The sequence below is a fragment of the Bombina bombina genome, chromosome 6 (genome assembly GCF_027579735.1).
Source record: "Bombina bombina isolate aBomBom1 chromosome 6, aBomBom1.pri, whole genome shotgun sequence".
NCBI lineage: Eukaryota > Metazoa > Chordata > Amphibia > Anura > Bombinatoridae > Bombina > Bombina bombina.
The window spans coordinates 746317143-746330317 of NC_069504.1; the positions used below are offsets into that span (position 1 = coordinate 746317143).

General features: G+C 42.0%; 1 protein-coding gene across 1 annotated transcript in view; it reads right to left on the bottom strand.

The window, feature by feature from the left end:
• PDE4A (phosphodiesterase 4A) overlaps positions 1–13175 on the bottom strand; it is a 373112-nt gene that overhangs the window by 15476 nt on the left and 344461 nt on the right. Inside the window, exon 13 of the mRNA XM_053718013.1 lies at positions 3841–3995. Within this exon, the coding sequence (XP_053573988.1) occupies positions 3841–3995 (155 nt within the window). The remainder of the gene's footprint in view (positions 1–3840; positions 3996–13175) is intronic.

Genomic DNA, 13175 nt, shown 5'->3' on the forward strand with positions numbered 1-13175 from the left:
CCTTAGGAATTTGTTTAAGATCTTTAAGTAAAATCCTTGTCCCTGTTCCGATCGCGGAACTGAGTGGATCACCCCCATGATTAAGAGGTCTTGTACACATTGTAGAAATGCCTCTCTCTTTACTAGGTTTGTCGATAACCTCGAAAGATGGAACCTCCCTTGTGGAGGAGAGGATTTGAAATCCAGAAGGTATCCCTGAGATATAATCTTTAACGTCCAGGGATCCTGCACATCTCTTGCCCAAGCCTGGGCAAAGAGAGAAAGTCTGCCCCCCACTAAATCCGTCTCTGGATAGGGGGCCCTGACTTCATGCTGTCTTAGGGGGCGGGAGTAGGCTTTCTGGCCTGCTTGCCCTTGTTCCATGACTGGTTGCCTTTCCAACCTTGTCTGTAACGAGCAGTAGTTCCTTCCTGTTTTGGAGCGGAGGAAGTCGATGCTGCTCCTGCCTTGAAGTTACGAAAGGCACGAAAATTAGACTGTTTGGCCTTTGGTTTGGCCCTGTCCTGAGGAAGGGCGTGGCCCTTACCTCCCGTAATGTCAGCAATAATTTCCTTCAAGCCGGGCCCGAATAAGGTCTGCCCTTTGAAAGGAATGTTAAGTAGTTTAGACTTGGAAGTTACATCCGCTGACCAGGATTTAAGCCAGAGCGCTCTGCGCGCCTGTATGGCGAATCCGGAATTTTTAGCCGTAAGTTTGGTTATATGTACTACGGCATCTGAAACAAACGCATTAGCTTGCTTAAGGGTTCTAATTTTGCTCAAGGCCTCATCCAACGGCTCTGTGCGAATCGCCTCTTCCAGAGACTCAAACCAGAATGCCGCTGCAGCCGTGACAGGCGCAATGCATGCAAGAGGCTGCAATATAAAACCCTGTTGAACAAACATTTTCTTAAGATAACCCTCTAATTTTTTATCCATTGGATCTGAGAAAGCACAGCTATCCTCCACCGGGATAGTGGTACGCTTGGCTAACGTAGAAACTGCTCCCTCCACCTTAGGGACCGTCTGCCATAAGTCTCGTGTGGTGGCGTCTATAGGGAACATTTTTCTAAATATCGGGGGAGGGGAAAAAGGCACACCGGGTCTATCCCACTCCTTACTGATAATTTCTGTAAGTCTTTTTGGTATAGGAAAAACGTCAGTACACACCGGTACCGCATAGTATCTATCCAACCTACACAATTTCTCTGGAATTGCCACCGTGTCGCAATCATTCAGAGCCGCTAATACCTCCCCTAGTAACACACGGAGGTTCTCAAGCTTAAATTTAAAATTTGAAATTTCTGAATCCGGTCTCCCCGAATCAGAACCGTCACCGACAGAATGAAGCTCACCGTCCTCATGTTCTGCAAGTTGTGACGCAGTATCAGACATGGCTCTCGTGTCATCAGCGCGCTCTGTCCTTAACCCAGAGCTATCGCGTTTGCCCCTTAATTCGGGCAAATTATATAATACTTCTTTCATAACATTAGCCATATCATGTAAAGTGATTTGTAAGGGCCTAGATGTACTAGGTGTCTCAATCCTACGCATCTCCCGAGCGGGAGACGCAGGTACTGACACGTGAAGAGAGTTAGTCGGCATAACTTCCCCCTTGTTGTCTGGTGATAGCTTCTTTATCGGTACAGATTGACTTTTATTCAAAGCAATATCAATACAATTGGTACACATCGTTCTATTGGGCTCCACATTGGCTTTTGAACATGATGAACAAACAGTTTCCTCTGAATCAGACATGTTTAAAACAGACTTAGCAATGAAACTAACAAGCTTGGAAATCACTTTCAATAAGTTTTACAAGCAATATAAAAAAAAGCTGCAGCGCTTCAAAGTACAGATATAATTAAACAATTCTCAACAAGAAGTGTATTATTAGCAGAGGATTGCACCCATTAGCAAAAGGATGATTAACCCCTCGATACCCAAAACGGATAAAACAGATATCAATTAAGATTTAACGCTTTTAATCACAGTCAGCACACTGTCACAGATCTGCTGTGACTGATTACCTCCCTCACAAATGAAATTTGCAGACCCCTGAGCTCTCTAGAGACGTCCTGGATCAAGGAGGAAGAAGCAGAAAGACTGTGCAATAATTTTAACTGCGCAACAAGGCGCTAAAACAAGGGCCCTCCCACTCCAATCAAAACAGTGGGAGTCCTGATATAACGGTTTCCATGCAGAAAAATATGTTAGCCATGTGGAAAAAATCATGCCCAAAGCGATTTATCACCAAAGTACCTCACAAAAAACGAATAACATGCCAGTAAACGTTTTATTAAAAAACAACATTTTTCAATGTCATGCAAAGCTATCACTAAGCCTGCTACCAGTCGCTACCACTGCAGAGAAGGCTTAAGTATTATTTCAGTGTTAACAGTATTTTCTCAGTCAAATTCTAGTCCCTAGAATATAACTCGACTGCGCATACATTTATCAGCCTGATACCAGTTGCTACTACTGCATTTAAGGCTGTACTTACATCATACGGTAACAGCAGTATTTTCTTAGTCAATTCCATTCCCAGAAAATAAAGTACCGCACATACCTCATTTGCGGAGGACCCCCCGCATGCTATTCCCAGTCTGAAGTTACCCCACTCCTCAGAATGTCGAGAACCAGCCAGTGGATCTTAGTTACGCCTGCTAAGATCATAGATAAAAAACGCAGGCAGTTTCTTCTTCCAAATACTGCCTGAGATAGAAAAACAGCACACTCCGGTGCCATTTAAAATAACAAACTTTTGATTGAAGAATAGTTAATAGTTAAGTAAAAACTCCAGCTCCTCTCGCGACCTCCTTCTTTGTTGAGGGTTGCAAGAGAATGACTGGATATGACATGTGAGGGGAGGAGCTATATAGCAGCTCTGCTTGGGTGATCCTCTTGCAACTTCCTGTTGGGGAAGGAGAATATATCCCATAAGTAATGGATGACCCGTGGACTGAACACACTTAACAAGAGAAAAACAAAAAGGATTTTCACTTTTATGTCCTTTAAATATATGATTTTTATACATATTGATTTTAATGGCTTGAAAATGGCTTATTAAACAAAAAAAGAACACCCAAAAGCCCCATTGTTTGTTTTTATGTAATTCATATTAACAATACAAACATTCTTAAAGGTATACTAAACCCAAATTTGTTTTCTTTTATGATTCGGATAGAGCATGCGATTTTAAGCAACTTTCTAATTTACTCCTATTATCAATTTTTCTTCATTCTCTTGGTATCTTTATTTGAAAAAGCAGGAATTAATGTTTAGGTGCCGTCCCATTTTTGGTTCAGTACCCTGAATAGCGCTTGGTGATTGGTGGCTACATCTAGCCACCAATCAGCAAGCAGTACCCAGGTGCTGAACTTAAAATGGGACGGCTCCTAAGCGTTCATTCCTGATTTTCAAATAAAGATACAAAGAGAACGAAGACAATTTGATAATAAGAATAAATTATAAAGTTGATTAAAATCGCATGCTCTATCTGAATCATGAAATAAAATAATTTGGGTTTAGTATCCCTTTAAGAATGTTTGTATTGTTACTATGGATTACATAAAAACAAACAATGGGCTTTTGGGTGTGCTTTTGTTGTTTAATAAGCCATTTTCAAGCCATTAAATTCAATATGTATAAAAATCATATATGTTAATCAGTATGTTACTGTTTGATGTATTGGGCTATCTTTCCCCCCCCAGACACACCACACTTTATTGATAATAACATAATTACATCCAATCTTAAAAATATATACTGAATTACCATCTCACTGTTTTTATTATATATTATATTTTTATGGTTTTACAAAGTATTATCAATTTCTGACATAAATGCGTTGCCTCATTACCATGTCAATCACCATCTTTCTCATTGTCTGCCGTTGGCGTTTGGTCAGATTCTGAAAAATGTCACAGTTCTCTTCCTGCAGAAGTTTGAAGCCCACTGCCAGGTGATGGTTTTCTAACACTGACTCGTCATTGTACATCAATGCCAGCTCAGAATCTAGATGCAAAGACAAATCAGACTGATTTACTTGGTGATCTGTCCAGCAATACTAGTGTGAGCGTAAACAGCGAGCCTGGTGTCAAATACTAATGTCTAGCATTTACTTTTTACCCACATAAAGAGCAAAGCAGCACAGCTCTATCCATGCTTGTTTGGTGCTGGAGTTTTGCCTACATAACTAGCAAAGCAGCACAGCTTTATCCATGCTTGTTTGGTGTTGGAGTTTTGCCTACATAACTAGCAAAGCAGCACAGCTCTATCCATGCTTATTTGGCGTTGGAGTTTTGCCTACATAACTAGCAAAGCAGCACAGCTCTATCTATGCTTGTTTGGTGTTGTAGTTTTGCCTACATAAACAGCAAAGCAGCACAGCTCTATCCATGCTTGTTTGGTGTTGGAGTTTTGCCTACATAAACAGCAAAGCAGCACAGCTCTATCCATGCTTGTTTGGTGTTGTAGTTTTGCCTACATAAACAGCAAAGCAGCACAGCTCTATCTATGCTTGTTTGGTGTTGGAGTTTTGCCTACATAAACAGCAAAGCAGCACAGCTCTATCCATGCTTGTTTGGTTTTGGAGTTTTGCCTACATAAACAGCAAAGCAGCACAGCTCTATCCATGCTTGTTTGGTGTTGGAGTTTTTGTAATGAATAAAAAAAACAACCCTGAAATAATTAACAATGACTTAATTGTCATTTTAGTTACTTATCTTGCATTACTTTAACTATATAGGGAGTGACAGTAATGACTAAACTAATTCTGGTCTGGAGGTAATTTCTCCATGCTCATTCTTCATGTTATGTTTTATTATTCTGAAACAATTAACTATGTTGTCAACTCTTAGAAACTTGTTTGTCGGCAATCCAGATATCTTCTCTAATGGCTTCTTTAGTGCAATTTTGGATCTGCTTTGACTTCTTAATGGCTACCATTTCTAGCTAAGACACTACAAGTTCAAGTAACTTGCTTTCTTTTGTACATGTCCTGCCTACACCAATTAATTACGTTTCATTATTGCAACAATACTGACAATGTTGAAATTCATCTCTCCTCACAGGCCTATAGTCCAGTTAGCCTCTTTCTAGTTGTCTGATTTATTTCTGCTAGGATATTTTCCACAACAGCTACCTAATTGTTACCATCTCAATAAAACAAACAGATAACTCTTGCCTCTTTACATCTTAAAAGGACATAAAAAAAACAGAATTTATGTTTACCTGATAAATTACTTTCTCCAACGGTGTGTCCGGTCCACGGCGTCATCCTTACTTGTGGGATATTCTCTTCCCCAACAGGAAATGGCAAAGAGCCCAGCAAAGCTGGTCACATGATCCCTCCTAGGCTCCGCCTACCCCAGTCATTCGACCGACGTTAAGGAGGAATATTTGCATAGGAGAAACCATATGGTACCGTGGTGACTGTAGTTAAAGAAAATAAATTATCAGACCTGATTAAAAAAACCAGGGCGGGCCGTGGACCGGACACACCGTTGGAGAAAGTAATTTATCAGGTAAACATAAATTCTGTTTTCTCCAACATAGGTGTGTCCGGTCCACGGCGTCATCCTTACTTGTGGGAACCAATACCAAAGCTTTAGGGACACGGATGAAGGGAGGGAGCAAATCAGGTCACCTAAATGGAAGGCACCACGGCTTGCAAAACCTTTCTCCCAAAAATAGCCTCAGAAGAAGCAAAAGTATCAAACTTGTAAAATTTGGTAAAAGTGTGCAGTGAAGACCAAGTCGCTGCCCTACATATCTGATCAACAGAAGCCTCGTTCTTGAAGGCCCATGTGGAAGCCACAGCCCTAGTGGAATGAGCTGTGATTCTTTCGGGAGGCTGCCGTCCGGCAGTCTCGTAAGCCAATCTGATGATGCTTTTAATCCAAAAAGAGAGAGAGGTAGAAGTTGCTTTTTGACCTCTCCTTTTACCTGAATAAACAACAAACAAGGAAGATGTTTGTCTAAAATCCTTTGTAGCATCTAAATAGAATTTTAGAGCGCGAACAACATCCAAATTGTGCAACAAACGTTCCTTCTTTGAAACTGGTTTCGGACACAGAGAAGGTACGATAATCTCCTGGTTAATGTTTTTGTTAGAAACAACTTTTGGAAGAAAACCAGGTTTAGTACGTAAAACCACCTTATCTGCATGGAACACCAGATAAGGAGGAGAACACTGCAGAGCAGATAATTCTGAAACTCTTCTAGCAGAAGATATTGCAACTAAAAACAAAACTTTCCAAGATAATAACTTAATATCAACGGAATGCAAGGGTTCAAACGGAACCCCCTGAAGAACTGAAAGAACTAAATTGAGACTCCAAGGAGGAGTCAAAGGTTTGTAAATAGGCTTAATTCTAACCAGAGCCTGAACAAAGGCTTGAACATCTGGCACAGCGGCCAGCTTTTTGTGAAGTAACACAGACAAGGCAGAAATCTGTCCCTTCAGGGAACTTGCAGATAATCCTTTTTCCAATCCTTCTTGAAGGAAGGATAGAATCCTAGGAATCCTAACCTTGTCCCAAGGGAATCCTTTAGATTCACACCAACAGATATATTTTTTCCAAATTTTGTGGTAAATCTTTCTAGTTACAGGCTTTCTGGCCTGAACAAGAGTATCGATAACAGAATCTGAGAATCCTCGCTTCGATAAGATCAAGCGTTCAATCTCCAAGCAGTCAGCTGGAGTGAAACCAGATTCGGATGTTCGAACGGACCCTGAACAAGAAGGTCTCGTCTCAAAGGTAGCTTCCAAGGAGGAGCCGATGACATATTCACCAGATCTGCGTACCAAGTCCTGCGTGGCCACGCAGGAGCTATCAAGATCACCGACGCCCTCTCCTGATTGATCCTGGCTACCAGCCTGGGGATGAGAGGAAACGGCGGGAACACATAAGCTAGTTTGAAGGTCCAAGGTGCTACTAGTGCATCCACTAGAGCCGCCTTGGGATCCCTGGATCTGGACCCGTAGCAAGGAACTTTGAAGTTCTGACGAGAGGCCATCAGATCCATGTCTGGAATGCCCCACAGCTGAGTGACTTGGGCAAAGATTTCCGGATGGAGTTCCCACTCCCACGGATGCAATGTCTGACGACTCAGAAAATCCGCTTCCCAATTTTCCACTCCTGGGATGTGGATAGCAGACAGGTGGCAGGAGTGAGACTCCGCCCATAGAATGATTTTGGTCACTTCTTCCATCGCCAGGGAACTCCTTGTTCCCCCCTGATGGTTGATGTACGCAACAGTTGTCATGTTGTCTGATTGAAACCGTATGAACTTGGCCCTCGCTAGCTGAGGCCAAGCCTTGAGAGCATTGAATATCGCTCTCAGTTCCAGAATATTTATCGGTAGAAGAGATTCTTCCCGAGACCAAAGACCCTGAGCTTTCAGGGATCCCCAGACCGCGCCCCAGCCCATTAGACTGGCGTCGGTCGTGACAATGACCCACTCTGGTCTGCGGAATGTCATCCCTCGTGACAGGTTGTCCAGGGACAGCCACCAACGGAGTGAGTCTCTGGTCCTCTGATTTACTTGTATCTTCGGAGACAAGTCTGTATAGTCCCCATTCCACTGACTGAGCATGCACAGTTGTAATGGTCTTAGATGAATGCGTGCAAAAGGAACTATGTCCATTGCCGCTACCATCAACCCGATCACTTCCATGCACTGAGCTATGGAAGGAAGAGGAACGGAATGGAGTATCCGACAAGAGTCTAGAAGTTTTGTTTTTCTGGCCTCTGTCAGAAAAATCCTCATTTCTAAGGAGTCTATTATTGTTCCCAAGAAGGGAACCCTTGTTGACGGAGATAGAGAACTCTTTTCCACGTTCACTTTCCATCCGTGAGATCTGAGAAAGGCCAGGACAATGTCCGTGTGAGCCTTTGCTTGAGGAAGGGACGACGCTTGAATCAGAATGTCGTCCAAGTAAGGTACTACAGCAATGCCCCTTGGTCTTAGCACAGCTAGAAGGGACCCTAGTACCTTTGTGAAAATCCTTGGAGCAGTGGCTAATCCGAAAGGAAGCGCCACGAACTGGTAATGTTTGTCCAGGAATGCGAACCTCAGGAACCGATGATGTTCCTTGTGGATAGGAATATGTAGATACGCATCCTTTAAATCCACCGTGGTCATGAATTGACCTTCCTGGATGGAAGGAAGAATAGTTCGAATGGTTTCCATCTTGAACGATGGAACCTTGAGAAACTTGTTTAAGATCTTGAGATCTAAGATTGGTCTGAACGTTCCCTCTTTTTTGGGAACTATAAACAGATTGGAGTAGAACCCCATCCCTTGTTCTCTTAATGGAACGGGATGAATCACTCCCATTTTTAACAGGTCTTCTACACAATGTAAGAATGCCTGTCTTTTTATGTGGTCTGAAGACAACTGAGACCTGTGGAACCTCCCCCTTGGGGGAAGTCCCTTGAATTCCAGAAGATAACCTTGGGAGACTATTTCTAGCGCCCAAGGATCCAGAACATCTCTTGCCCAAGCCTGAGCGAAGAGAGAGAGTCTGCCCCCCACCAGATCCGGTCCCGGATCGGGGGCTAACATTTCATGCTGTCTTGGTAGCAGTGGCAGGTTTCTTGGCCTGCTTTCCCTTGTTCCAGCCTTGCATTGGTCTCCAAGCTGGCTTGGCTTGAGAAGTATTACCCTCTTGCTTAGAGGACGTAGCACTTTGGGCTGGTCCGTTTCTACGAAAGGGACGAAAATTAGGTTTATTTTTTGCCTTGAAAGGCCGATCCTGAGGAAGGGCGTGGCCCTTACCCCCAGTGATATCCGAGATAATCTCTTTCAAGTCAGGGCCAAACAGCGTTTTCCCCTTGAAAGGAATGTTAAGTAGCTTGTTCTTGGAAGACGCATCAGCCGACCAAGATTTCAACCAAAGCGCTCTGCGCGCCACAATAGCAAACCCAGAATTCTTAGCCGCTAACCTAGCCAATTGCAAGGTGGCGTCTAGGGTGAAAGAATTAGCCAATTTGAGAGCATTGATTCTGTCCATAATCTCCTCATAAGGAGGAGAATCACTGTCGACCGCCTTTATCAGCTCATCGAACCAGAAACATGCGGCTGTAGCGACAGGGACAATGCATGAAATTGGTTGTAGAAGGTAACCCTGCTGAACAAACATCTTTTTAAGCAAACCTTCTAATTTTTTATCCATAGGATCTTTGAAAGCACAACTATCCTCTATGGGTATAGTGGTGCGTTTGTTTAAAGTGGAAACCGCTCCCTCGACCTTGGGGACTGTCTGCCATAAGTCCTTTCTGGGGTCGACCATAGGAAACAATTTTTTAAATATGGGGGGAGGGACGAAAGGAATACCGGGCCTTTCCCATTCTTTATTAACAATGTCCGCCACCCGCTTGGGTATAGGAAAAGCTTCTGGGAGCCCCGGCACCTCTAGGAACTTGTCCATTTTACATAGTTTCTCTGGGATGACCAGCTTGTCACAATCATCCAGAGTGGATAATACCTCCTTAAGCAGAATGCGGAGATGTTCCAACTTAAATTTAAATGCAATCACATCAGGTTCAGCTTGTTGAGAAATGTTCCCTGAATCAGTAATTTCTCCCTCAGACAAAACCTCCCTGGCCCCATCAGACTGAGTTAGGGGCCCTTCAGAAATATTAATATCAGCGTCGTCATGCTCTTCAGTATCTAAAACAGAGCAGTCGCGCTTACGCTGATAAGTGTTCATTTTGGCTAAAATGTTTTTGACAGAATTATCCATTACAGCCGTTAATTGTTGCATAGTAAGGAGTATTGGCGCGCTAGATGTACTAGGGGCCTCCTGAGTGGGCAAGACTCGTGTAGACGAAGGAGGGAATGATGCAGTACCATGCTTACTCCCCTCACTTGAGGAATCATCTTGGGCATCATTGTCATTGTCACATAAATCACATTTATTTAAATGAATAGGAATTCTGGCTTCCCCACATTCAGAACACAGTCTATCTGGTAGTTCAGACATGTTAAACAGGCATAAACTTGATAACAAGTACAAAAAAACGTTTTAAAATAAAACCGTTACTGTCACTTTAAATTTTAAACTGAACACACTTTATTACTGCAAATGCGAAAAAACATGAAGGAATTGTTCAAAATTCACCAAATTTTCACCACAGTGTCTTAAAGCCTTAAAAGTATTGCACACCAAATTTGGAAGCTTTAACCCTTAAAATAACGGAACCGGAGCCGTTTTGAACTTTAACCCCTTTACAGTCCCTGGTATCTGCTTCGCTGAGACCCAACCAAGCCCCAAGGGGAATACGATACCAAATGACGCCTTCAGAAAGTCTTTTCTAAGTATCAGAGCTCCTCTCACATGCGACTGCATGCCATGCCTCTCAAAAACAAGTGCGCAACACCGGCGCGAAAATGAGGCTCTGCCTATGCTTTGGGAAAGCCCCTAAAGAATAAGGTGTCTAAAACAGTGCCTGCCGATATTATTATATCAAAATACCCAGATAAAATGATTCCTCAAGGCTAAATATGTGTTAATAATCAATCGATTTAGCCCAAAAAAAGTCTACAGTCTTAATAAGCCCTTTTGAAGCCCTTATTTACAATCGTAATAAACATGGCTTACCGGATCCCAGAGGGAAAATGACAGCTTCCAGCATTACATCGTCTTGTTAGAATGTGTCATACCTCAAGCAGCAAGAGACTGCTCACTGTTCCCCCAACTGAAGTTAATTGCTCTCAACAGTCCTGTGTGGAACAGCCATGGATTTTAGTGACGGTTGCTAAAATCATTTTCCTCATACAAACAGAAATCTTCATCTCTTTTCTGTTTCTGAGTAAATAGTACATACCAGCACTATTTCAAAATAACAAACTCTTGATTGAATAATAAAAACTACAGTTAAACACTAAAAAACTCTAAGCCATCTCCGTGGAGATGTTGCCTGTACAACGGCAAAGAGAATGACTGGGGTAGGCGGAGCCTAGGAGGGATCATGTGACCAGCTTTGCTGGGCTCTTTGCCATTTCCTGTTGGGGAAGAGAATATCCCACAAGTAAGGATGACGCCGTGGACCGGACACACCTATGTTGGAGAAATGTGTTTAACACCAAAGTCAGCCACAGAGCAGCAATGCAATACCAGGAGCTAGCTGAACACATCTAGGGAGCCAAATACATTTCAGGCCTGCTATAGGCCCTTAGTCATGTTAGAACTATAGCAGGCCCGAAACATTGTTGGTATGCCAATGGACCTTGTGTAAACTAATAAAGGTCCCATTTTAATAAGGCTGGATTCATAATGTATTACTTTGGATTCAAGTGGGATCTGTCAGTCCTGAATTTTTTTTGGTTGCGTGCTGTCTTCCAATTATCTGACAAGAGGTAAATGCGTGTAACCACCAACCACCAGCTAGCTCCCAGTATTACATTGTTGCACTGGAGCAGATTTAAAGGGGCAGGAAACCCCAACATTTTCTTTTGTGATTTGGATAGAACATACAATTTTAATCCGTTTTCCAATTCACTTCTATTATCAAATTTGCTTAATTCTCTTGTAATCATTTTCTGGAGGGATATGGGTAGCTAGATGAACACATCTAGTTAACCAATCACAGGAGACTTATGTGTGCAGGCACCAATCAGCAGCTACCTCCCACTAATGTAGGATATGTGCGTATTCTTTTTCAACATGGGATACCAAGAGAGCAAAGCACATTTGAAAATAATCCTTTTAAAGATGTGTTAACCTTTTTTACAAGCAATAGTGAAGTATTTAAGAGCGCTAACAGATTAGAGGATTTTGTTTTTGCACTTGCATGTCACATTTCTTTCCCCCAGTCAACTATTGCTACCATCTGTAGTTATCCATCTGGCACATCCTAATTATAAAATAGCAGATATTTCTTTTTATATATTCCATCTTCAAATATTCTCCAGTTACCTACATCACTCACTTCCACTTTTGTCAGTTGATTTTAGTTATAGTGTTCCCCCCATATTGCATCTACTCTGCAGCACTCCTTGCTCTAGTTGCTCCAACCATCTGTAGCTTCTAGAGTTTCAAACATTCCCCTTTCACGTACTCCCACCTGAGCCATAATTACCTCATTCCTCACTTGATTTAGATTGATGACATTTCTTCAGTATTTCCCTAAGTATCTTCTCTATCATCTACTATAGTTAGGATGCTTATTTACATTTTTTTGTTTAAATTGTTGTTCCAATATGTATTGTCACATAGACCTCTGTACACGTAATTTTGTACTGTCCTATGTTTGGCACTCTAAAGTGTGACGTGTACTTACACACTGTATTTGTCCTTTACCACCATAGTGAAACTTTACTGGTTAAAAGTCACTAACTATAAAAAAAATCCTAAGAATAAATAGTCTAGGACAATAGGGGGCGCACTGCACTTGGAAAATGTAAGACAAATGGATCAGTCCTCAACATCAATAAAGTCCTTCATAGACGCGTTTCTCAGCCGTATAGGATGTTTAATCAGGCCTATATGAAACTGATGAAACTGAATATACGGCTGAGAAACTCATTGTGGTCCTGCTATCTGAGGGTTATTATATATTCCTTCTGGTTTTTACTATGCTGTTTATCTTTTAATAAATGATTTTAATGTTCAATTGGGGCACAATTGAGATCTACACATTTATGATCCGGAGTAGCAGTGGGTAGCTGACGCAGAATCAGGAGTCAGTGAGCTGGTACACTGGGAACTCCCAGCCTGCATCTATTAGACCATTTGAGTGCTGCCATTCTTGTGAGTACTATGACCTCTGCTCATATGGAGATGTTTGTGAATAACTGTGCTGCACTAGGAGGTGCCTTCTGTTGTTTTCTTTTATTACAGATTGAAATTTCACTAACTGCCTCTCTTGCTCCACCAGTGACTATTTTTTTTTTTTGTATTATTGTATGAATCTATTTCAATAAGGAATAATAACATAGAATTGGTGTGTCAGCTGTAAAGATTAATATAGTGACAGGAGAGATTCATTAGGGTGTTAATACATTTAGCCCAGTGAGTACTTGGTGTAGGGTCTCAAGTGAGTGGGTGTTAAAGGGCCATTGTACACCAGATTTCTCTTTGCATAAATGTTTTGTAGATGGCCAAGCCCCAAAGTGTCAGATGTGTACGCTCATTTACAGTCTACTGCTGGCTTCTGTTTGTATAATCTATCTTTTCATATGCAG